Below are 25,097 nucleotides of genomic sequence, written 5' to 3'. Positions count from 1 at the left end.
GATTTCATCAATTGCCGCAAGTCAGCTAGGCCCTAGAACAGCAGTACAACATCACCCTACAATGTCACCCTACCACCACCATGTTTGACTGTTAGAATGTTCTCATTGTGGAGTGCAGTGCTATCTTAATACCAGACACCAACAAAAACACTTTCAATCCACAAAACATTGTTTCAATGTTGCTGATCCCCACAAAAGGCTTGGGGATCAGCAAGCAAAGATGACTCTTTATGTTCCTCTTGGTTCACCCTGCAAGTCTCTTGTTAATACCTTTTTGCTAGTGTGGACCTTCACCCTCCAGTTCTACCGAGTCTGGCTTGGCTGTGGTCAGCACATGAAGTCGTGGCACCTCCATTGGTGTGGTGAATGATGGAAAAAAAGGAGAAGATGGAGAAGAGGTTAGTGCGAAGTGTGTTCAACACATTGCTGGACCGAGAAGCGAGGTATATAAAGGGTAAGAGGAATGAGTAGAGGAGTTCAGGCGTGGTCCTGTTCCCAATAACAAGTTATGGCATAACTCCATTTTTGACCAGCCTCTTTCTAATGGTGAATGAATCATGATCGCTGACCTTGGTTGAGACAAGTTTGCAGTTCTTTGGAATTTCTTCTGGGTTCCTAAGTAACCTTTGTCACTGCACTCTTGGACGACTTTCAGTCACTTCTGGGAAGATTCAGCACTGTTCCAAGTTTTCCCTTTAGAGATAATGGCTCTCACTGTTGTTCATTCCCAGAGTCATGGAAATGGCTTTGTAACCGTTTAGACAGATATATTTAAATAACTTTAAATAAACGTTCTTATCTCTTCTGGAATCTCTTTTGATTGTGGCATAATCCACTTGTTTGTTAAGAGCTTTCAATGTGGTCTAGCCACACTAGAAAAGCTATATTTAGATTTAATAGGGTTCTGAGTAATCAAGCATGGGTGGGTCTAGTTAATTCCCAATTAAATCAATTAAATTTGGGCAACTGACTAAGTAACTAAGGGGACAGTTACTTTCACACAAGCTGGTGTTGTATAATGTTTTCACATTTCAATAAATGATAATTAAAAAACTGTATTTTAAAATGGTCTTTTTCTTCAATTAAATGTTCTTTGAATATATGAAATGTTTTTTTATTCAAGCTGTCCAGATCTGGAGCTGTATGCATATTTAAATACTGAGCTATGCCTCTTAACGTTTGCCACACATTTTGAACTTCCCTATAGCATGACTTTCTTCCTTCTCACATCTTAAAATAAGCACCATCACCATCATCATGATCAGCAGAATCATAAATGATCTGACTCAAGTGGGGTACAGGTTATAACCATCTCGTCTCCTTAATCTACATACTGGTATAAATGGAGCTTCAATGCATTAACACTGGTAGCAAATACATTCTTCAGTGCCTCATGAAGAAGAATTTTAGTTAGGGCTGGGTTTCCTTAAAGCATCTTAGCATAAATCTGAATTTTAAAATGGTTCAGCGATCCTCAGCCATTCTTCACACTATGATACTTTTTGGACACTGGGCCAGGTCTAGCATGCAGGATAAGCGCAAGGATGCCCTCTAGTGGAATGGCCTCCTAATTTCAAAACATTACTGAATCATAGTGAAAGCTTCAATGCTGACTGATTCTGAAACCTAGAACAGAGAATATGTGGCTGGGAGGAAAGTGAGCCTAAAAAAAAAGAGAGAGAAAGACAGCCAGGTTGATATTGAGAGTTTAATAAACCAACTGTAATTGCCACAGTGCTGGGTAATATTTATGTATATATAGATAGCAATGACAAGTCAATACCTTTAATATCATTAATAATCACATTTTTATTTGTCAGAAGGTCACACAGAACAGCACAGATCCTGCAGTACCTCACAGTGTTGCATGTGTAATAACAACGACAAGATTCAGAGAGAAAGGCACACACAAGTTGGATATGCAATGTAGCAAAAACAAAGCTTGACGATTTTAACAGAAACCAGCATGGCACATTCAAAGCAGTGAAGTCAAATCAGATAGTCAGATTAGGGTGTCAAACTAGGATCCATAAATGAATAAACAGAAAGTTATTTAGATTAGTCTAACTTTTGATTGTCCTTCAGAGTATACCTTCATTTAGCTTATACTGTACATGAATGATTGCACAACATCTTCCAGACACATTATATGGACAAAAGTATTGGGACAAGTATTGAATTTAAGCAGCTAGCCACGCAGTCTGCTGAGAACTCACATAATTTGAGTGTGGTGCTGTAATAGGATACCACTATTGCAACAACCCAGTGGGTGATATTACTCCCCTTATAGATATTCCACATCAACTGTGAGTGGTATTACTGAAAAGTAGAAGCATCTTGGAACTGCAGCAACTTAGCCATTAAGTGTTAGACCATGTAAAATTCCAAACCTGCAGTTAGTGCTGCAAAGGGGGGACCAACTCCATATTAATGCCTATTGATTCATAATGGGATGTCATGAAAGCTCCTGCAGGGGTAACATGTAGGTGTCCAAATACTTTTGACCATATGGTGTACCTAGACTTCTTTTTTAAGCCACCTCAATCATCTTAACATGATTTCTCTCAAAAATATATTTTCACATATTGCACTAGTTACAGAACTTCTATAGCATGCTCACTCACAATATACAATGAACAGACTTCATGCCTCTCAACACTATTATGGGTCTCTTCTTTACTGTTGTAGGCCCGTCACAGAAGAGAGCATCAACAAAACTTGAGGGAACCACAAAGAACAGAACAAGATTGTAATAATAATAGTGCCAGTGCACAGCTCATGTAGCTGATAACAATTTATCCACAACACCACAAACCTACTCATATATCATCCATTCATATGTAGTTTAGTCTTTTAGTCTTTTACTAACAAATAAGCATTAATACTAGAAGACCCCTTTGCACCTGGTCACTTCATGTGACTAGTATCTGGACTGTATCCTGATAAAATTTTAGCCACATGCATTTACAGGGTAGTCAAATGCGTCTCCGGTTAGCCAGACTGAAATCGGAACGGAATATGCAGATGTGTTTGTTGTTTTTTTGGAGAGACAGATGCGTTTACACTGCTATAACATATTTTATGTAGCTTGGCCTTATTTAGATATAATCATGATACTGAAGATGCACAAAGTGGCCAGATGTAAACGGTCAAAGTTGCCACCTTCTCCATAAAAAAGTGTATTGTCGCCTTTTATTCACCAACCTACTTAAAAAAACCTTCAGGTTTTAATTAGTAGCTACTTATAGCTACTAATTCAAGTCATCATTTATAATATTCCTTATAACAGAGAGTCAGAAAGGCAAACTGTGTGTGTTCTTTTAACACCATGAATTAGGGCTGTACAATGTATTTAGTATGAACTAATTTTGTGATTGAATGCCAATATCTGATATTTTTCAAGTACAAACCTTTTCGTAGTGTAACGTTTAATAGAAACATTGACAATGTATAAACTAAGGCTAAAGCTACTAAATATAATTTTAAATGAAAAACAAATAACTTTCAATAGGGTCGAACATTTGTCACCAGTAAGTAAATACATTTTTAGGTCAATTACTGATTCACCAGAGCATTTCTAATATATTGCAAAGTGTATCCAAATCACAATATGTTGCAATGTAATTCCAAAACTAGTTTTTCATTTATTCATATTGTACAGCCCTAATATAATTCTAGTAGCCAAGACCCAGTTGTTGTCAGTTAGTAGCTGATATGCAGTAATGGACTATTCTGATTACTAGCAGCAGTCTGGGCTGTTCCTAGCCTTAATTTTCTGATGCAGGCAGCAATCATACACCTTTGTCTCAAATTCCTTTCCAGTAAGTACTCGAGTACTGAAACACACTGAACACAAATCCTGTAATTATGAATGTGATCACAGAACACAACCGCAAGGACTCAGTGGTCGACTATTAAGTCACTATAGTGCAGCCCTAGTTTACATTACACCAATGTTTGATGGTGAGAACACTGTTCTAGGACTGCACCTCCACCATAAATCACAAACAGTACAAAGTCAGATTACCATTTAACAAAATAGAATGAAGAACATATGAAGAATTAAAAAGTTAGAAAATACAATATTTTTTCTATTATTTTGTGATGGTGTTCCACAACTATACATAATAATTTCAACTTAAATGATTAATAATAATAATAATAATAATAATTTAGAAACAAGGTGCAAAATATGTAACAACTGAATTGTTAAAGCTTCATCTGAACTTTTGCAACATAAAATGTAGGCTACTATATTCTGCTACAACTGCTACACAAATTTGCCAAAATTAAGGTTAAGACAATAAGTGCTATTGCTCTAGTTACTTACCTATAATGATTTTAACCTTGATTTAAAAGATTTTAACCTTGATTTTAACCCACTCACCTTCATGTAAAATTAATAATTATCAGCATATGGGAGATGAGTTCCAGTAAAGCATCACTGACTATACAACTCAATAACCTGCTTCTTTTAATATGAAACATGAGTTGAGCTCATATTGCCAATCAAAGATATTTTCACCCTTAAAGTGAAATTTTGTTAGGAGGCATTTCACAGAATACTGACTACATTGTTTGGGACGCTGGTAGACATTCCCAAGCAATAGCACCACTAAAATATAGGTTATGTGCATTAATGCGTTCAGAAAGTATCTCAGACATTCATAGTGTGCATCAGCACCTTCAAAACGAGACCAAAGTAAATACTGGAGATCAACAAACAAATAGAATATTTGGATATTACTGTTTTCTACTAACACATAGTTAAACACAAACTAACTGCAAGCTTAAGATACTACAGATTGTGACCAATGCATGACAGGATTGGTTGTGTTTTGAATATTATAAGGTACATTCATACTGCAAGAGCTGAGAATTGGTTAGATATGAAGCATTCAGTGAGCACAAGATTAGAATCAGTTTATTTTTCTGTAGAATGTAAACCGCTAACTTTGGTAGCTGTTTGTGACAGATTTAAAGGGCAGTTTCATCCTGTGCCACCAGTGTGCCATGCCACCAGTGAGCTCTCACAGATGGAGTGTAACGATATTTCCACAGGGTGAATTTACTGAGTATCAAAACACTGACATGCCATAACTGGACACCACAGGAGCCGACAGAGCGCAGACTTAAATACTATTTTTAGTTGAGAAGAGTGGTACGAAACCCAACTCAGTATTATTCATCCCCACAGACCAGGACAATGATCTGAGGGTGGAAGAAGCTCCTTCTTGGGTGGAGTTTAAATGCTTCTTCAACATAAAAAGTTTAATATTAATGTGAACCGAAATGCATTTTCCTTAGCCTGCTTTAGATGGTTCTTTGAGAAATGCCATAGAAGAACCACTTTTGGTTCTATAAAGAAACATGTCTGTATTAAAGGTTCTTCCCACACTATGGCCCATGCCATTTCACCATCAGCAGCCAGAGCCTGAGTGGCTGATGGCTGATGTATCAGAGATGGAGATCCAGTGCACAATGGCTGCCTAGTGATGCTGCACTGCCTCAAAAAGAGGCAGTGGCTGACTGCACATGTATCAGATGCATGTGCTCGTCCTTACCCTCCTAGTGTCAGGAGCACTGCAGGTGATAGGGGGAGTCCAAGTGAGTGGTTGGGTTAAATGGTTCAGCTAAATTAGTGAGAAAATTAGGGAATTAATATAAATTGTTCATACCACATTTCTATTACAAACATGGTTCTTTAGGAAACCAAAGGTTCTTGGCATCCCTCAAAGTACCATATAAAATACCTTTAATTTAAGAGTGTACCGTGATGTACCGGATAGGGTCTCTGAGCTAGCTGAGCATTTCAAGTCAAGTCAAGTCAAGTGGGGTTTTATTGTCATTTCACCTACATACAGAGTACACAGTGAAACGAAACAACGTTTCTCCAGGACCATTTACACTCAATGATAGGTGAAACATGGGATTACTTGTAAATTTGTTAATTTATTAATTTATTATTAGTATTATTATTTTGCATTTTAATGGAAGATTAAAATTGTCAAAAGAAACATTCTTGAAGGGTTGTAAAGAATCTCTGGTACATTGACTTCTGAGAAAAATACCAAAATCAAGTAAAAAGAAGCCTCCTAAATCATGGTCTTCAAATATTTATTCTGTAACAAAAAAGCAACTAGCTATCAACGTTTGCGCTTAGACTTCGTCCTGGTTATTGACAATATCTGGTGATGTCCTTCTTTTAAAAATTTTAGGAACTTCTACTTTGCTTCCACAAGAGCAACATACATACAATCTTGCCAGAAAGCCTGAAATATTTCTCATCTTGTCAAAAAAGCTTCTCTTGTTTATGCAACACACTCTTTTGTTGCACAGCTATGAGCTCACATGCATGTCCAAAATCATTCACTACCTTGTTTAATTCTATATACACAATATAGATTTATTTATATAATTTCCTATTATGGTGCTCTATAAAGTGATCTGCCCAGTTTTGGACACAGCTAATATTTTTGAAGACAATGTTGTAAGACTGCAAACATCTTTATATTTGATTGATGGAAGATAAAGAAAAAAAGAAGTTAGCTAGTTATTTTACGTTACACAATATTATGTGATTGTATGCACAAACGTCTGTTTATTTTACAAGCCTTTATCTACCCATAATGTTAATTTCCTCATCAACACTTATCTCCCTCATCTAATTAGCTTCCACCCAAGCTGAGGTTTCTTCCACTCTGATGCAATGTGCAGCCTGGGGTTTGGTCTGTAGGCCTGATTTCCCACATCATCTTAAAAAGGATCTCATACAGGAAGAACATTGTTAAATATTATTTCGGGAATGTTGTTTTTTTTTCTTTGTACAGGTTCTGTGTACATATTACCCTAAAATACAATCTCAATACGCTACACTTTTAAACAAACAGTACATTCAGGCTTAGGTCAGACCCTTAAACCTCATAACCATCTGACCTGCTACGTTGGAGCCAGCCCTGATGACCCAGTCTCTCCCCAGACACTCTGGATGCTTCCCATCCCGACTGGCGTCCATGTGCCTGCTCTTCATCATGGACCAACTGTTCTCCTGTAGACCTGCAAGAAAACAGGTTTACATTGAAAGTATAAGATTGCAGTCTAAGATTTGACACTTTGAGAAGCATTTGTTAAAATGTGCATACATACATAAAAACATATATATTATAAGAATATACTATATACATAGGCACAGTGGACCAATGCCAATGCTCACTGTATCTCCCACATTGCATATCCAATCATCATTCATTTTGTATTTTGTTTTTAAAACGCAGTGTGAAGAATGTTAGACAACACTGTATATCTTTATATTACTAGAAATATGTTGTAAGGTCATATTAGAATTATTTAGTTACTGGTTTGATTTATTTACGATTTTTATTATTTGAATAAATATTTGGTTCCAGGTTCAATAAAACTCAATAAAACAGTGCTATGCCACACAAAGTGTCACAAATTGTTTATAAAATTATGGCAATTGGGATCATTACTTATAAACTACAGCAAAACGATCCTCTACCAGCCTTGCGCAATCCCAATGAATAAATAATAGGGGAAAGTGTGTCTACTGCAAGGCTTATAAGGCAAATTAGGCCACGACAAACACCTTACACCTCACACGTTACAAGAGTCCTTAAATCAGCCAACAGGAATATGTCAACTATACCGGCTTCCTGGCTTAAGAAAAAGCAACCTTTTCCCATAATGGCACTCTTCCTGATGACCTGAGTACATTTGATGAGCTTAATTCACCAACAGATATCTCTTCTTAAAACTCACTTATGCAGTTTTCACAAGAATTCAGACATTCATTATTCAATTTACGAGGACAATGGGGTCCATTATTATAAGAGCTTAGCTGCATGCTCCTTTTTATGTTTAATTTTGTTTATTCTATTTCTATTCTACTTTGTATTTGTAATATTCTTGCATAAACAAAAACATGCGACATCACTAAGGCATTATGAATGTCTAAAAAGCCATGCAATACCTGCTTTTGGTTATTCTTTGTGGACCGATATCAGCTGAGGGAGGCCCCTAGATAGATAACAAAGAAGTGAGAAGGAACTTTATGTATCTTTTTACAATCAATGCTGGGAAGCATGCACTCTGCACTGTAGTCAAAGTTCAACAGTGAAAGGTGGGACATACAGGGTGAGCTGTGCAGTAGTGCTGGTGTGGAGTGCTCTGGTAGTACTCCAGGAGCCTTTCTGCCAGAGCGATCCGTCGCAGGAGGCTCTCGATGAACCGTCGCAATCGCACTTTCCCACACATCTCATGCTCTGCTGCCGCTTCCAGAAATTTCTGAATAGTGATCACTTCCCTAAAACCAGTTCCAAACAATTTATTATATTAAAATTATTATATAATAAAACAGATAGGCTTGCTTTCACCACAAACTGAACTGAAACTGAACCAAACTTATTTATTTATTTTGAAGTCATTTTAACATAGGTAGTTAGCTTTACATAAATCAATAACTATCTCTCTATCTGCCTATATAAAAGTCTTTTTTCTGCTGTGTATTGTTCACTGTTTATTAGGCCATGTCTGAGGTGCATTACTCACTGTTTCCTGCGCTCCAGTTCATGTTCGGACATGCTGAGCTGCTGCCGCAGCGTCGCAATGACCATTACAGCAGCGTCCACCTGCCTGCTGAGGGCCCGCTCACGCTCCAGCACTTCCTGCCGCTCCTGGGCCAGGTGGTGCGAGTGAGCACGCTCGCACAGCAGGGCAGTGTCTGTCTGGGCCAGTTCGGAACTCAGCCGTAGCAGTCGCCGCTCCATGCTACTATTGGCGGTCCTCATCATGCCTTCCAACCTCTGACCAACTGAGGCCACCGGGACAGAAAGGAGCTCTGTACCAGCAAGCATCTCCCCGCCAGCTGTATTCTTTTCTGGGGATGGAGGCCCCTTTGGACACTGTTCGAGTGAAGAGGGGTCAGAGCTCAATGGCAGTTTGTGCTCCCCCTTCCCGAGAGAATGAGTGTCGGTGCCTGCATCTTTTGTTGTCTGGGTCTTGGCATTGGCCCTTTTGCAGTCTTTCGTGTAGTCGTGGTATGAGTGGCCCCTGCTGTTTGGGAGGCTGAGGTCATGCTTGGGGTGGGTGTGGTATGTGTGGCTGTACTCCAGGTGGGCCCTCAGTGCAGCCAGGCTGTGGAAGCGTTCATGCTCTCCACACCGAGGGCAGCGAAATGGGAGCTGAGGTGGAGCCCCTGCACCACAAGCCAGGCCATTCTCCACAAATAAGGTTGTGTTGCGGGTGCACAACTTCTGCTGCATGTCAGAAATAACCTGGCGAAATAACATCACAGTGATTCAGTATGGTGGTGAGTGGTAAGATTCTTTAACCCTTCTCCAAAGAATGAGAGGTGAAAAGGTCTGCATAATCCACGTGTTCAGATGTAAACAAAGAGCGGAGTGATGTGAAATCATCTACAGCTCAAATATAGCCAAATGGCCAGTGAACCAACACTCATTTTTTTTCTTTTTAATAAAATCCAGACGCATCTGCACAGCCTAGATGTAAATCAGTCATTTAAAACTGAATAAATTTCTTGTAAATTTCATTTCATGCAATTAATATAAATTTAGTTTTCTTGTGAGGAAAAGTTAGGAAACTCCCACATTTATTACTACCTAAAGCACCTAAAATTAAAATCAGGTTAAGCACATGAGAGTTTGATTAAATCTCAGAAATTCAGTTTGGTTTGCCATTGATTGTTGAAGTGAGTGGCATCACCATGCCCAGATCCAAAGAGCTTTCTGATGCCTTCAGAAAGTTAGTTGTAGATCTGGGAAGGAATTTAAAAGATCTCCGAGAACATTTAAAACAACTGCCAGCATGGCCAGGTCAGACCGTCCTAGCAAGCTCAGCTCAAGAGGAAAGGTGTGTAAAAAGTCTCCAACAGCCCTAAAATGTCATCACAGGATCTACAGGAAGCCACAGTTGGTCTCAAAGTACAGCATCTACAATCAAAGAGAGACTGTGCGAGGAAAAAACCTTGCCATTGTCAAAGAAATCTCAAAGCAAGGCTAAAGTTAGTCGGACAAACTAGACAAAGACCAGGACTTATGGAACAAGGTGCTTTGGACAGGTGAATCTAAAGTTGAATGATTTGGGCACAGTAACAGAAGACATGGTTGGTGCAAACCACAGAATTTGAGCACATAAACCCATACCAAACTGTGAAGCATGGAGGTGGAAATGTCTTGTTTTTGAGCCACTTTGCTGCAACAAGGCTTAAAAGAGTTCTGCATGGAGGAGTGGAGGAGTTCTGCATGGAAGACTCTAGTCAATGTCAGAGACTGGTAGACAGTTATAGGAAATGTCTAATGGAGGTTATTTCATCCAAATGGGGTAAATACTAGCTATTAGGGCATAGAGTATCCTTACTTTTTCCTCACAATGAATTAGCATTTTTATTAATTAGACTTTACAAATTATTTTTAAAGAGACTTCTGCAAAGATTATCCATGTCCATATATAATGTCCATGTTTAAATATGTAAATAAAAAACAAAATGTTTTCATGGGGTGTCCTAACACCCTTTTTCACATCACTGTATTTTTAAATGGTAATAAATACTTCCTATCACCACTACTGTGAGCAATTCTGGCTTAGTGAGTTTCTCTAGAACTGGATCTTATATCAAACCGCTCTGAATGGGTTTACTTACATCTCAAAAATGTAATCGTATAGACAATTAGAAAAATCAACTGAATTCCTGTTAAGTTAGTCTGGCTAAGCTGGCCAAATGCTTCTCTGGCTTTTGATTATAGATGCATGTATTACAAGGTAATGGCAAATGCTTACTCTTTAAAGGGCTAGTCCGTATTCCTCACTCTAATGCATGTTTTCATTCATCAATTTCTATCAGATCCCCTAAAATATCATTTTGAGGCTAATTTACAGGCAGGACAATCCTGTGGCATTAGCTACAGCCTGAATAGCTGGATTTAGGTGGAGCAGAACCCACACACTGCCAGCCAGCTCTAACAGGTTCATCCGCCTGACTACAATCACATGCTACTCTTCATGCCACTGGACCAAGAGACATGGTTATTTCAGTAATTGACGTTAACTAACGTTAATATGGCATTAATTAGGTTACAGTTTTAACACATCAAAATTCTAAAGGGTGGGAGCAAGATTACAAACCCTAGACGACCACTGTACTGGGCATGACGTAGATACAACAACTCAGATTCAGCTATTAGAGCACTAGCTTCTGATCTCCAATCACAAGCTATATTCCACCAACATGTAAAAACATCAATGTCATTATCAGCTGGAACTAAGGTTAGCTCAGCTGGCTTACATAAAGGAGGGGGGCTGGTTATGGTGGTCTTCTGGAGGCGTTCACTTGTTACTGTTAGATGTCAGACCGAGTCGTGCAGCCAGAGTCATGAAGCTATTCTTCTACCGCCGATCAAACCGCCGTAAAAAAAAAAATAAAAAATAAAAGCTCATCCCGTGCTGATATCCAGGACTCCAGTAACCAGCTACGTCTTTGATCAGATCGGGCACTTCGCTTCACAGGCTGGGCGCTCTGATCTGCTCGACAGGTAGGTAGGCTAGCTGGGCTCCTCTGATTTTTCCTCCCTCAACAGTCGTGTTGCCACCTGACGGTGCGATAGCACATCTAGCTAACCTGCCGTAATAACAGCGACATGGGTGCCACAGACATCTTTGCTGAGATACCTAACGGCGTCGTGCAGTACCAGTGATGTCTGATCATCTAAATATGGTAGCACCCCGCTTTCGCTAGCTACAGTCATAATACTTACAGTCCCAGTGAACTACAGTGCTTTGGTTAGAATGACTGAAAATTCATTGGGATGCAGAGTGCGACAGACAATCGGCTCGAACCATTCGAGCACAGACGGGAGAGTTCAGCCAAAAACATTATGAATATAGCGCTATACTATTTAATAATGGGAAATACTACAAAATAACTATACTAAAGACATCCGCATATCATTTTACTAAGATATGAAGGTTTTTGTAAGGTGACTATATTCACCCAGCAACTCAAGACACCTCCATCTCCACTGCTCCATTTCAAATTTTGAAAGTGGTACGACCCGGTGGTTGTTTAGGCAACGGTGAGGTTTGCACGCAGCCCATTGGCTGAATCACAGTCGCGGAGTCTGTCGGTTTGTTGGGCTGGAGGGGGCTTGTCTCTCCTGGAAAGAGCCAGTATGGATCTACCGCGGGACGGACGAATTTTTAGACGAAATGTTGGTGCAAGGTCCACCGTGTCGTCGTGTTCGTCTTTCGCCATGGAAGTTAAGAGAAAGAAGATAAGGGAAAGTGCGTTGTTTTTACAAAATGAGGTAGGTTGAGTTCGCTGAAGGTAGCGGATGGTAAGGCAGCGTGATATGGGAACTACAGCTTACAGGTGGCGAGCTAGCATTCTTCTGTTTACTGCACTAACCTGGTGTAATCTAATGTTTTGCCTTTATAAATATATTATTGGTATTAATTCGGGCATTTGCGTTATCATTAAATTAGTTACTGCTAATATCCTTGTTGGAATATCAGCTAACCGTTTTCGAAATAAAAATAAAATAAAAATAATAATGTAAACCGTTACTTTGTCATTTAGGGTTTTGTTGCATGTGATGAATGAATATTGCAACTATAAGTCCAAACATGCTGTCCTACGTTAATGAAGCCGCTTGATATATGATGGCTATGTTTTCCCCCCTGTCCCCAGACCTCAGTCTCAATTCTGGGACTAGTTCAGTGTCTGCTAACCACCTAACCGTTCATTTAATATCCCTTTCAGGCGAAACCAGGAGGCATGAAACGATGCACAAGCCTGAATGACCCTCAGCAGATAATAGAGGACATGAATTTGTTGTATATACGACAAATTTCTAAGAAATTCCAGGTAGTCTACAAGTAGACTATGTCTGAGGGAGTGTGTGGTGATTGTCTCCCTGCCATTCTATAAAAATACTGTAGTTCTTTCTATAGTGTCTTTGTAAAGAACTCTTCCATTTTTTCTTACTAACTTTCTAACTTCAACATTATTCATCGGTTTAGATCTAAACATTCACAAACCTCTTTGATAATCATTACATAAGTGCATATTCAAAATACAATATTGGTTGGTGGTAAACAAAAAAAAAACAACATTTTGGTCCTAAAATTGTGCAAAGAAAAAGCTGATGTAATTTAATCCTCAGACATCACCGCACAGCTCTTCAATCTGGTCTCCTAGCTAGTGAGTCCCATTGTGTAGGTCAGCCTGCATCTTCATTCACCATACTTGTTCCACACTCCTCCCACTTGCATATAAAGGCCCTTGTCATGCCTGTTTCAGCTCATTCTTTAAACCTGCCTTATAGACACTGCTCATGAAACTGGAGGAGCAGTGGAGGCTCATATTCCCTTTTCTTGTTGTTCTATGGTAGTTTTTGTGCCATGCTCTTCCATCCTGCAGTGATTTAGAAGACTCCCAGCCATTTCATCTCTCATAACGTCTCATTTCCCTGAGAATTGTGTTGCAGTGATTATCCTCCCCATTCCACTGCCTGTTGTCTTGTGGCTGCAGTCTGCACCTGATATTTACCATTAGTCTGCTTTGTAGTATCCCTGCTAATCTTTGACATTGACTTTTTGTTAGGACTGTGATATACAGGAAAAGATGGACTTTGAGATGCGAATGAGAGCTGGTGCATACAAGCTTCTGGTTGCAAGTACCAAGAGAGAACAAATCCTTGATGCAGCCAAAAGTCTGTTAACCTGCAATGCGAGAATCAAAGCCTACATGGCCGAGGCACGGAGGAGAAAAGAACAGCAGGACGTGGCTAGAAGTCTTAGAAGGAGGTAGGGCTACATGATATGAGTAAAAGATCATATTGCTTTGCATTGCTATGTATTGCTGTTGGTTTTGCATTAGGGATGCATAGATCCAGCTTTTTCAGTTCCAGTACAGATACATTAACTTTGCATATTGGTTGATACCTGATACCAGTCTGATACCATTATTGAATTAATAAACTCAAATCTCACTTAATCAACTTGTAAAACAAAATATAACAAATTAACACATAGATATAAATGTACTAAATTTCTATTTATTTGTCACTAAAATAAACAGTGGTGCAGGACCTTGACATAGCATTAAAAAAAAAGGTGTCAAACTTAGAATATATTAAAATACATAAAATGTATCCGCCAAAATAAGTAGTTTCACTTTGTCAGACACACAAACAGTAATCAATCTTATTTTTAAATATTTTGCGTAATTCAAAATAAAATCTAGCAGCTGAACCTGAGAATAAATAAGTAACTTGGTCAAACATACAAGCAGCAATTAAAAATTGCAAATATGTAAACATTTAGTGCAGTCTCACACCAACAAATTAAAGTGAAATGATCAGTTCCACAGTATGTCTGTTGTAGACCTATTATATAATCAGACATAACGCTCAAATTTGTGCATATTTATACACAAAATGTAAGTAACTGTTGTAAAATGGCCTTGTTTTACAGGTCCTTAGACTCTCAGAACAGAGTGCCATGTAAGGGGAAAGTAGCCATATCAGGCAAGTAGTTTAAAACCCTGTTTTTGTTATTACTTGGTCTTTGATGTGAAACTTTAAATAATGTGTAAATCCTCCCCACACAGGTCTGCGAATCCCACTATTTTGGAAGGATTCTGAACACTTCAACAACAAAGGGAGTGAGTGCTTAATTTCTTGGACTTAATAGATATCTAGATTAGATGTCTGTCTAAATGTATTGACATCTCATACTTTACATCACAATAGAGTATCGGAGAGAATTGTGACGGTCTTTATCATCCTAATACATTTTGTGATGCACAATATGCTTTTCTGAGTGCATAGTGGATATGACACTGCAGCCCACTCTGTGTGATGAAATATTATGACTGCTTTAGTTGTTTAACTGTAATAAGTTTTAAGAATTTAAGACAGTGTCCACATCATGCTTGTTTTATCACCTACTGAGTCTGGAGTTCTTTCAACAGACCCTCAGCGAGTGGCAGTCTTTTGTCTAATGAAGATTGGCTGTGAGATATTTGACACAGAGATGGTAATTGTAGACCGAACAGTGACTGACGTCTGCTTTGAGGGCATTACTGTCTTGTAAGTATTCCGGTTGACAGGATTTGTAATAAATTATAATTGGAGTGAAATTGAGTACAGCAAAGGCCTGTCTCTGTCTGATTGCTTTTGTCATAGTTCTGAGGCTAAGCCGGACTTTGAGCTGGCGGTTGAGCTTTACAGCTGTGCAATAGAAGAGGAGGGACCTCTGGTCAACACGCCAAAGAAACTGGCCAGGAAATTGCGTTCCTCTTTTGGCAAAGCATCTGGGAAGAAACTTTCCCCCGTTGTAGATGAAAGTGATCCTGATGCTTTTCTTCAAGCCAATCCTATGCCACCGTAAGCACTGGTCTTCTTTCAGTTTGTGTGCTCATCAGTGTTCGCTGCAAATGTTCGTAACGGGTTGTAACTTCTCCCATTTTTCCGATTTCAGTGGGGTGCAGTATTCTCTATTGGCATACACAACTCTTGCTTTGGAACAGGCAGAGGGCTCATTTCAGTCTCATTCACTCATAGTCTCAAAGAATGGTAAGTGGTTTTGAAAAAAAAATGTTTTTGACTGACCTGCTTTTTAAGAGCTTTTAGAGATTTTGACACCGCCTTTCCAAATCTCACCCTACCGTTCTGATTTGTCAACTGCCATGTGATGGAATGGACACAGTTTATGATGTTACTTTGAATTATTCTGGTCTCTGCTTGCTCAGTGGAGGCATCGTCATGGCTGCCTCTCTATGGAAACCTGTGCTGTCAGCTGGTGGCACAACCTGACTGCATGAAGCAGGATATGATGAGTGGCTACCTCAGCCAACAGGTGAAGGGCACAAATCTTTTAAATATCTTGTGTGTATCATAGTACTACTTCTAATGAAAAGGCATTCATATGCAGTATCACTTCTGTTGTATGTGACAGTGAGTTTACAATGATATCTGTTTGTTTTAGCAAATTGTGGAGGGTTTGCAGCGCTGCTGCAGGTTGTACTGTGTGCTGAAGGCTGGATTGCTCTCTTGCTACTTCACCCCTGAGGAGATTCAAGCCAAGGTGGAGCCCAGCTTCGTTATTGCCATAAACAAGGTAGGATGGCAAACTAAAACAGTAATATTAAGTTGCATTTAGAGCATACATTGAATCTCATGCTGAAGAATTTTAGCAGAAGTAACTGGCTTAATGTTGTGAGGCTTTGGAGGCTTTTATATTTAGTGTGTTTCAAACATGTAGTCTATTGTCAGCCAAAACTACATGCATTTTTGTGTGTAATTCCTAGGACACCCGCATCCGTGTGGTGGAGGGCCACCAGAAGAGTGGGGCTAGACTGAGCCTGATTAATCCAGGGACAGGAGACCCTGCTAGCCATGTATTCACAGCTGAGACACATGAACAATTGCAAGACTGGCTGAATGCCCTTTGGCAACACCTTTATGACCAGAGTGAGTGAGATACTTGTGAGAAAGATGGTGATTAACAAGCTATTGTGTGTTTTTGGTTGAATAAAGAAAACTGAATTGTTTGCTTCTGCAATAGGTAAGTGGCAGCACACCTGTGACAGGCTGATGGAAATTGAAGTTTTGTCCCCACGGAAACCCCCACTTTTCCTTGCCAAACAAGCAGACTCTGTTTATAATGACCTGAGTAAGTAAATGCTGTACACTGTCTATTGATTTCCTGTACATGGCTTTTCACCTGTGTAATTGAAACTGGTTTGTTGCTTTGCAGGCATTGGTTCTCCAGGGAAATTTGAGAGTTTGACTGATATTATTCACAATAAGATTGAGGAAACTGATGGGCATTTTCTCATTGGTCAAGAAGAGGAAAGGGAACCTCCTCACTGGGCAGCTCTCTTTGAGGGGTCGCGACCAATGGTAGTGCAGAAAACTGTGCTGTCACCAGGTAAAGATAGTGTCCACTCCATTTCCAGTCCAAGCAACAAGAAGAGAAGAGCCCCTCCACCTCCCCCTGATAAATTACCATTTGTTCATGCCGTCACTGCCCCGTCCTATCTGGAGAAGGAAAACTCCTGTAAGGGGACAAGGCCTCGTACAGGGCGGCCATCGCTGGATGCAAAATTCTCTGCCATCATCCAGCAGTTACAGAAAACTCATGCGCCATCTCGCAAAAATCCACCTTTAGCCCAGATCGAGCCCTCTCAGAATCCTCACATCCCGAAAGAAAGGGACATTGAGCTTGGCCAGTCTGAACACACAGAAAAGAACAGCATCCAAGCTCCTCAGCCCCCCATCCCTGCCCCTAGAAACAAACTGAGGAAATCTTTCAGGGAGAAGATTAACCCCAAAGCTTGGTGAGCTAGTACAAAATGCTCAAACTGAACAAACAAGATATACCCTTTGTTTTGTCATCTCTGCCCATTTTATTACTACCAAGTAATCATTTTAGTAAAGATTTTAGTAATCAAAACAGCTCTTGGTTAACAGCCAAAAAATATTTTTTACATAAGTGTAGACTTCAAAGTTGGCAGGACTGAAACTAATGTTTTGGCAGCTAATATCATGTCTTTTAAATCTAACAAACTGTGAATGTGCATGTATTTAAAATGATATATAAACACTTACAATCTCCAAAAAATAATGAACCACTAAACTATATGCACTTTTGATAAGGACCTTGGCACATAAAGTGGCTGCTGCTGCTGCTGATTTCAGGTTCAATAGCACACCATGTACAGCATTCTATAGTTTACATTAATAGCATAATGTTATACAGGTGAAACGGGGGTGATGCTTATTTAGTATAGAATCTGTAGTATTAGCCCAATATAATTTTACTGGCAAAGAAAAGTCATTGAAAATGTAACACTAGCGTCAAACATTTGCAAACTTAAAAGACTGAGTAGCAGATATTAGTATATTTTGATGATTTGCTAGTGATGGTTAAGAAGCGCACATAGAGTTTTTCATTTAAGCAGAAATGTATATTATGAAATGACTAATGATCCTTTCTACAGATGGCTTCTTAAATGTGTACTAGGCCAACTTATGAGATGGACTGTCTTAATCGATGCAGATGTAATAAACTGCACTTAAAGCTATGTGAAATGTGATTTAGAATATGCTAGCCAGTGAGTTTGTGGTAGACAGTGAAATTTAGTGGTAAATAGTTACGTGCAATACTTCACTTATGTTCAGTGGAATCTTGTTGTCATTGCCTCCATGTACATGTATTTGTTCTTTGCAGGTTGTCATTACTCCAGAATAAACCACTAAAACCAATTGCATATGCAATTTCCTTTATTTATATATATTTTTTTTCTTTTCTTTATAAAGTTATTATGATGGTTATATACAAGCATAGATATACACACTGCAAATGTAGATTTCCTTGACACTTTTTATTAAATTGTTTCACCAAGATGTTGAACTTCTTAATTGTGCAGACCTTATTTAAACAAAGAAGAATGAAAAAAGGTCTTATGTAGCAATTCCATAAGTCTGACCTGGAGTATTTCTTTTTGATGCTTCTTTTTGGACTTGTCTTTCTAAAGCTTGTTCCAGGTGCAACCAGTGCTGTTCCTCCAGTGCCTGCTGCTCAATGTAGGGGGGGAAATAACTTTTAAAAACATGCATGGCTTTCAGTGGACATTATAAAATATAACCAATACCTACACTATTCATAAATAGATACATTGGTTAACCATAACATTAGCACCACCTGCCTAATATCGAGTAGGTCTTCATTTTGCCAACACGACCGCTTTGACCCATTTCGACATGATTACTCCACCAAACCTCTGAAAGTGTCCTATAGTGTCTGGCACCAAGGTGTTGTCAGCAGATCCTTTACACTGGGTAAGTTGTTAGGTGGGTCTCCATGAATTGCATCAATGATCCTTAGGTGGCTATGGCCTCTTATCCTGGTTTACCGGTTGTCCTTCCTTGGAGCACTTTTTGGTAGGTACTGACTACTGCATACTATACTGCACACAAGACCTGCATGATGTTTTGGAGATGCTCTGACCCAGTTGTCTAGCCATCACAGTTTGGTTCTTATCAATGTGGCTCAGATTATTATGCTTGCCCAACAACTTCAAGAACTGACTGTTCACTTGCTACCTGGTGTAGCCACCCCTTGATGGATGGGTACATAGAGATAATGTTTTTCACTTTACTGGTGCTAATGTTATGACTGATCAGTGTATATTGATGGTAATAAAATAATAAACAATGAGTGCTTTTCTCACCTTTTTATTAATATAGCTCTTGGCCGCCTTAGTAGCCTCCTGGTTTTTTATGTTTGCTTTGGCCTTTTCACTCTTCCTCTTCTTTTGTCTCTCTTGCTGCTTCATTTCCAGAGTCTTTTGCAGGGCCACCACTCTCTCATCCTTACTCACTGCCTCCTGCAGCTTCAGTCTTATTTTCTTCTCCTCCTCCTGCCTGTTTCACACAGAAAATCAGTTACTCACATACATGTTCATTTAATGATGCAAATACCGGTAATGCAAGCGGACCAACAGCTGTGCCTTTTTGGATGCCTTATATGGTGATTTGTACACCTATTACTCATGGATAGCTACTTCAACTGTTTGCCTGTAGAGCAGTAACTTGGAGCCTGCAAATATGTAGTCATTTGTTTTTATTTACTGAAGGCAATTGGGAAAAATAAGATCCCAGTTATGTCAGTGATTGGGAGAAGCCTACTTACTTTTGTGCATTGGCATGCCCTGCTCCAGCCCTGCGCATAGCGATGGTGTCTAGCTGCTCCAGCAGTAGCTGCTCTCTGCTCTGTTTCTCCTCCAGGATCTTGTGCCTCTTCTCCTCCTGCTCCCGCTGCTCCTCCTCCCTCAGCCTAGCTAAGCGTTCCCGCAGCTCCACCAGAGACATCTCACACAGCAGTTCGTGACCTCCTGTCTGAGACATGCCGACAAAAAAAAGGTGGCCAATGATTGCTAGATCAGATATGTTCATTTTCACACTGGTAGCCACTGCATTATGTGTAAGATGGTGAGCACCTCTGTGTCGTCCAGAAACTTGTGTCTGACGTGAGGCACTGACTCAAGAGCTCGAATCTGATGGATGAGCTCAAACTTGCGACTCAGCTCAGCCTGAGCTTCCTCCAGTGCCTGCTGAAGGAGCTCTCGGCTCTGCTCAGAAACCTCCTTCACTGCAGTACACACACACACACACACAGTTGTAAGAAAGTTGTGAGAAAACCTCATATCTCTGAAAGCTCAAAGATAAGATTTGCTCAAAAAAAATTTCTAAATTTTTACTTACCAATACGTTGCTTGAGTTCATGCAGTTTGACTCTGGCAGCTTTGGCGTTTTTGTGGCCGCTGGCAACCTGCTGCACCAGCTCCTTAATCTCCTTCTCCTCTCTCAGACGCTTCTCTGCGTACCTGCGCATCAGCTCTGCAGTCTGAGACACACAAACACATTCTTCTTTAAAGAAACATTATGTAGCATTTGTAACCTTAAAATAACAGCTTCAAAATCATGTCCATGCTCCACTGACTTTTAAAAGCGATAATAGCATTTCTATGGTTGCTACTTCAGGTTAAGCATGCAGCTAACTTTGGAAAAGCAGGCAGAAAAGCACACATGAGAACACAGAATACTGTGTAATCTGAGTCATATTTGAGTAACATCCTGCAATATGTCTCTACCACATCAGTCCACATGCTTCTTTCACTTTGGTTGCAAGTTTTGTATCTTTCAGCTTGCCCAGAAATGCAAGTGTAATGCATGGCCTTTAGAGACAACTCTCTGACTGTAGGGGGAGCCCAGGAGCAAGAAATACCCTTTTGTATAATGCTGCTTTAAAGGAATAGTTTAATGAAAAATCTAATGAACATGATTTATCACACACCCTAGATGCAGTGGATCAGTCAAGGCATGTTTGAATACCTGACATGTTTCTTTAGTTTGCAAAAGATGATGCTAGGTTAACACTGCTAACAAATGTTGGACTGTCACCAATCTCATCTGCATAAATACACATCTCTTAACCTGCTTAAATGGCAGCCAGGCCTTAATTTGTTTTGCACAGACAGATGTGATTTAAAACACAGTATGACTTACTTTAGTCTAGAAAATCCTCTCCACTACTACATTTGTACAACTACTAAATGTACAACTACATTTACCTCAGCACAGTGTGTGGTAGCATTACCCCCACTGTGGTCCAGTTTGTGTGGAACAGAACTACAAAGCTAGTAGTTCTGGTTTTAGCTTAAAAAGACTTAAAATGTCTAGGCATGTTGTAGTAAAGATGTATATGTATCTGTATAAGTAGCTGTTTCTTTCTGCAGTCTGTCTTGTACTGTATTGTTTTTGTCTGTACTGTATTGTTTTTTATTCTATTTGAATGCATCCAGCCACAAGACTGTAAGTGAGATCTAGTACATGCTGGATAATTCGTTCTGGACCACAAACGCCACTTCAGCTAATTCCTACTGGTATTTGATGGGGCCTGATCACTCCAGAGAACAAAATTCGTATTTGTATAGTAAAATATACTTCTAAATGCCTGTGTCAGCAGTGGGTGCTGAACTCACTAATTAGAATGGCTGTCTAAACGCACTCCACAAAGCAGTATTTCAATGTATTACACGTTGTTACCATGCGTTAATACTAACACACTGACTCCATGGCATTCACCTCCTCCTTTTTGAGCTGGGCTTTGTGCTGGTTGAGCTCCAGCACACGTTGCCGTGCCAGCACTGCCTCCTCGTAACTGATCCTGCCTTCCAGCCTCCTGCGCTCCACCTGGGCCAGTTCCTCCTGCAGGTCCTTCTCCCTCATCTCCCTCTGCCACTGCAGGAACGCAGAGGGCTCGCTGGCCCCCTGCGTCAGACGCTCAAGCCTGTGAACACACATTTAAACAGTTTACTGTGTTATTCATAATTTAGTCATTAAGGGGCCAGACTTTTCCATGAATAATGTCCTCATATGTACTAAACAGGCCTTAACACAAGTATGGTTTTGGGAAACTGGGCCCAGGATGGCAGACCCTTCCACAGGTACAATGAAGCAGTACAGGGTACAGAAAAGTATGAAAGAACCTGTAGTTTAGAAGAAAGTTCAGACTAAAATATTTGAGACTAAAAGACTAAAATACTTTCTTCTAAATTGAAAGTTGACATCACAACTTGATGAATTCAAAAAAGGGCATTTTTATCAGGTTACTGTTCATATACAAACTGTATAGACTGGGAAGTTTGTGGTCTGTTCTGAAACTGTTTGGACTTTAACACTGTTCACACACTTCATCAAACTGTACACATCTAAAACCACAAGACATATTCATCTCTCTATTATACAGTCACTTCACAACATGTGAAAAATAACTGAGTTGTTTAGTGTAGTAACTGGATGTGTGATCATTACTTTTTAGACAGTACCTATTTAGCTCCTCTTCCATCTGACGATTATACAGTGCTCCTTCCCTCAGAATAGCTGTTGTGTTCAGCCTAATGGGTAAATCGTTCATCTGTATTTTGAAACAAATACACAGGCCCAAAGTGTTAAAACTAGGTTTAAATAGACTTTTTAGTTGAATTGGACAAGTAGCTGTTTTCAGTAAGACTTAACACTGTATTCTTTTCACTGTACCTTATGGGTAGCTGGAGTACCGGAGGTGTAAACTGTGTCAAATCTCAGCTTAGCATCAAAGCTTTGTTGAATCTGGGACATTGTGTTCTGCCAGCAGAAAAATTTACACCATTTGACTGTATGAGAAACATTTTACGGACGAATGTTTTGTTCATAGGTTTTGAATGGATTGATTGTGCACTGAGAAACATTCTTACCCTTGTTTTCTCAGATTTCTGTGGGTTTGCACATCGGAACTGCTGCATATTTGCCTCGTACAAGACTTGCTAAAAGTGGACAGCATATACAGAATATAAATACATGAACACATATTAGCATTAACAGCAACACCACCTCCAAAAGATCTGACCTGTGCTTTCAGGTGATTCTTCTGTTTGGTTTCCTTCAGAACTTGTGGCTCATTTGGAGATCTGCGGGTGCTTGCTGGAACCTGTAAAAAGGCAATGTATGAATTGCATGCTCTCAAAATAATACCAAAACCATTACTTCTTCTTGGGCATAAGCAGCTTTGAGCTGTATATATTCAACATGTTTCTTAACTATGAGCCTTAAAATGAAAAATAATTATTATTAGAAATGATACTACTACTTCTACTAATAATAATAATAATAATAATAATAAATGAATTCACTAAATAAAGTAATATAGGTCCTATTTATTTGGATTATAACCAACTAACCGGCTTGGCTTTCTCCTGCCATGGAATAGGCTCAGGAGCTGGTAGTGGACGGGGTTTGGGCTTTGTCAGACCAAACTCCTGAGGCTGAGTGTACTTCTTAGGGGATTCCCTCTGCAAACTGCTTTTGGTCATTTTCTTGACAAGGTGCTCTAACAGACCTTCAATCTCATTCCGCCATCTAATGGAGAGGACAGGAAGGGACTAAATTAACCAGAAAAGAAAAACAACTTATATCATCCTGCTTGACCTCTGCGGTATGGGATACATCACGCTTTATCACCATTCTTGATAATATTTGGATTATATACAAATTTATACACTACAATCATCGGTAGCCTTGCATTACCTCAGTAATGGAGCTATCCACTTGTGCTCCACATAGGCAGCATCATAGAGCTGACTCCACTCTCCATGAATCCAAGTGGTGAGGTTGGCGACATTAAAGAAGAAACTAAGGAACTGAGAAAAACAATATATATATATATATATATATATATATATATATATATATATATATATATATATACAGTACATACACATACACATATTAACCCCTTTGTTAATATGTGACTTGGTATAACTGTGGCGGTCCAATAAAACGTATTATAATTGAGCTGCTGTGAAGAAGTAGTTTGTAGGTTTTTTTTCATTTTTTCTACTTACCATGTACATTTTTGAGCTATCCAGAGACTTGATTATTCTACTGAACTGTTCAAAGCCCAAATCTTCAAGATGGAACATAGCAAGATAACAGACCACTGAGAAACCAAAGAAAAGAACATCGTAAATAAAACTGATGGCTCTAAGAATGATTTTTTTTTTTCATATTTCATTGTGAATATAAAGAAATTACCAACATATTGATTCCGATCAGCTTTGAATAAGGATTTTTCAGACTGATTATAGAAGACGTTGACCACAATATCCAAAAGCCTTTGATACTCAACACATCCATAAATAACATCTATGACAAACTTCTGGTCACCCGATGGATGGTCCTGAAGTACAAAACACATTAAAAACTTGAACAAGACTCAAACACGAGGTGCACTGTCAAATATGATCAATGAAATCATGTTTCAATTCATGACATTTGGTTAAATTTATATTTAATATAAAAGAATACCCCAAGGGTCTTGGCAGAATCCTCTACGAAGCTGTCCACAGACTGTTTGCCTGGCTCATACTTGTCCAGCAGCGAGATGGCCTCTCTGACGAGCCCCTTCCAGTTCATCCTGAGACCCTTTCTACCTTTTTGACGAAAATGTCATTTATTAGCCAGCCACACGTTTTAGGCAGCAGAGTTAGAGTACTGTAATACTGCACAAACGAAATACTTTCAAGAGAAACTTACCATCCCGTTGTTCAGATACTGTAACTGTTCTATAATACTGCCAGAGGCATTTCCATCTTCTGCCCCCGAGTCGTCATGCAAGGTACAATGTTTTGGTGTTGCCAAGCAACAGTGGGGCGTTTCCCAATTTCGACGCTTGCTCATAAGATATTTCTCAGATTTTTTAAACAATATAACGTTAAATTATTTTGTCAGAAATAAAAAAATAAAAATATTTCGGGGCCAGAACAAAAGGGCGTATTACAATAAATTAATTATTTTCTTCTTTAGGGTCCTGGTCCACCCACGGAAACAAAAAAGGTGGAACACAAAAGAGGAGTCAAAGAGGAACATTTGGCAACCCAGTCCAATCTCTCTGCCTTCAGTCTGATGCTACTTCCGCAGCCTGGCTACACTCAAGCGCTAGCGAGCCTGTGATGC

The 25,097-nt window shown here is 39.4% G+C and overlaps 3 protein-coding genes across 8 annotated transcripts; 1 reads left to right on the top strand and 2 right to left on the bottom strand.

Moving 5' to 3' along the window:
* Positions 1–1,692: 1,692 nt before the first annotated feature.
* On the bottom strand, positions 1,693–11,812 carry znf365 (zinc finger protein 365). Its single transcript, XM_072689556.1, has 5 exons — positions 11,321–11,812; positions 8,569–9,293; positions 8,152–8,323; positions 7,991–8,037; positions 1,693–7,056 (listed from the first exon to the last, which is right to left on the bottom strand). Exons 2-5 carry the CDS (start codon positions 9,279–9,281, stop codon positions 6,915–6,917), a joined length of 1,074 nt encoding a protein of 357 aa, XP_072545657.1. The 5' UTR covers positions 9,282–9,293; positions 11,321–11,812; the 3' UTR covers positions 1,693–6,914.
* rtkn2 (rhotekin 2) lies at positions 11,245–18,305 on the top strand. 4 transcript variants are annotated; one of them, XM_072689554.1, is made up of 13 exons: positions 11,245–11,567; positions 12,794–12,898; positions 13,637–13,839; positions 14,509–14,561; positions 14,645–14,698; positions 15,008–15,125; positions 15,222–15,422; positions 15,517–15,611; positions 15,788–15,894; positions 16,024–16,155; positions 16,346–16,508; positions 16,603–16,710; positions 16,795–18,305. In XM_072689554.1, the coding sequence occupies exons 2-13, from the start codon at positions 12,809–12,811 to the stop codon at positions 17,379–17,381; spliced, it is 1,911 nt and encodes a 636-aa protein (XP_072545655.1). In that variant the 5' UTR covers positions 11,245–11,567; positions 12,794–12,808; the 3' UTR covers positions 17,382–18,305. The 4 variants fall into 4 exon arrangements, with proteins under 4 accessions (XP_072545655.1, XP_072545656.1, XP_072545652.1 ...); XM_072689551.1 differs by lacking the exon at positions 11,245–11,567 and adding an exon at positions 12,180–12,338; XM_072689555.1 differs by lacking the exon at positions 12,794–12,898.
* A 75-nt stretch (positions 18,306–18,380) lies between these two features.
* cfap99 (cilia and flagella associated protein 99) lies at positions 18,381–24,759 on the bottom strand. Of its 3 annotated transcripts, none has more exons than XM_072690436.1 (16): positions 24,678–24,759; positions 24,450–24,574; positions 24,177–24,321; positions 23,987–24,081; positions 23,670–23,782; positions 23,324–23,501; positions 22,993–23,073; positions 22,841–22,909; positions 22,644–22,730; positions 22,433–22,521; positions 21,690–21,894; positions 20,307–20,448; positions 20,042–20,193; positions 19,735–19,940; positions 19,274–19,466; positions 18,381–18,617 (listed from the first exon to the last, which is right to left on the bottom strand). In XM_072690436.1, exons 2-16 carry the CDS (start codon positions 24,555–24,557, stop codon positions 18,504–18,506), a joined length of 1,977 nt encoding a protein of 658 aa, XP_072546537.1. In that variant the 5' UTR covers positions 24,558–24,574; positions 24,678–24,759; the 3' UTR covers positions 18,381–18,503. The 3 variants fall into 3 exon arrangements, with proteins under 3 accessions (XP_072546537.1, XP_072546538.1, XP_072546539.1); XM_072690437.1 differs by having other exon boundaries at positions 24,450–24,570; positions 24,678–24,708; XM_072690438.1 differs by lacking the exons at positions 24,450–24,574; positions 24,678–24,759 and having other exon boundaries at positions 24,181–24,240.
* Positions 24,760–25,097: the final 338 nt, after the last annotated feature.

Source organism: Salminus brasiliensis, chromosome 10 (genome assembly GCF_030463535.1).
Source record: "Salminus brasiliensis chromosome 10, fSalBra1.hap2, whole genome shotgun sequence".
NCBI lineage: Eukaryota > Metazoa > Chordata > Actinopteri > Characiformes > Bryconidae > Salminus > Salminus brasiliensis.
This window is presented reverse-complemented; position numbering and strand designations above follow the sequence as displayed.

Coding starts and splice junctions, on each gene's coding strand:
- znf365 (XM_072689556.1), bottom strand. CDS start 9,281: ATGCAGCAGAAGTTGTGCACCCGCAACACAACCTTATTTGTGGAGAAT. Junction 8,324..8,568: donor GAACTGGAGCGCAGGAAACA/GTGAGTAATGCA, acceptor AACTGGTTTTAG/GGAAGTGATCACTATTCAGA. Junction 7,057..7,990: donor CAAAGAATAACCAAAAGCAG/GTATTGCATGGC, acceptor GTTTTCTTGCAG/GTCTACAGGAGAACAGTTGG.
- rtkn2 (XM_072689551.1), top strand. CDS start 12,204: ATGGATCTACCGCGGGACGGACGAATTTTTAGACGAAATGTTGGTGCA. Junction 12,339..12,793: donor CGTTGTTTTTACAAAATGAG/GTAGGTTGAGTT, acceptor TATCCCTTTCAG/GCGAAACCAGGAGGCATGAA. Junction 12,899..13,636: donor AAATTTCTAAGAAATTCCAG/GTAGTCTACAAG, acceptor ACTTTTTGTTAG/GACTGTGATATACAGGAAAA.
- cfap99 (XM_072690436.1), bottom strand. CDS start 24,557: ATGAACTGGAAGGGGCTCGTCAGAGAGGCCATCTCGCTGCTGGACAAG. Junction 22,910..22,992: donor AGAATCACCTGAAAGCACAG/GTCAGATCTTTT, acceptor GTCCACTTTTAG/CAAGTCTTGTACGAGGCAAA. Junction 19,467..19,734: donor GGGCATGCCAATGCACAAAA/GTAAGTAGGCTT, acceptor TGTGTGAAACAG/GCAGGAGGAGGAGAAGAAAA.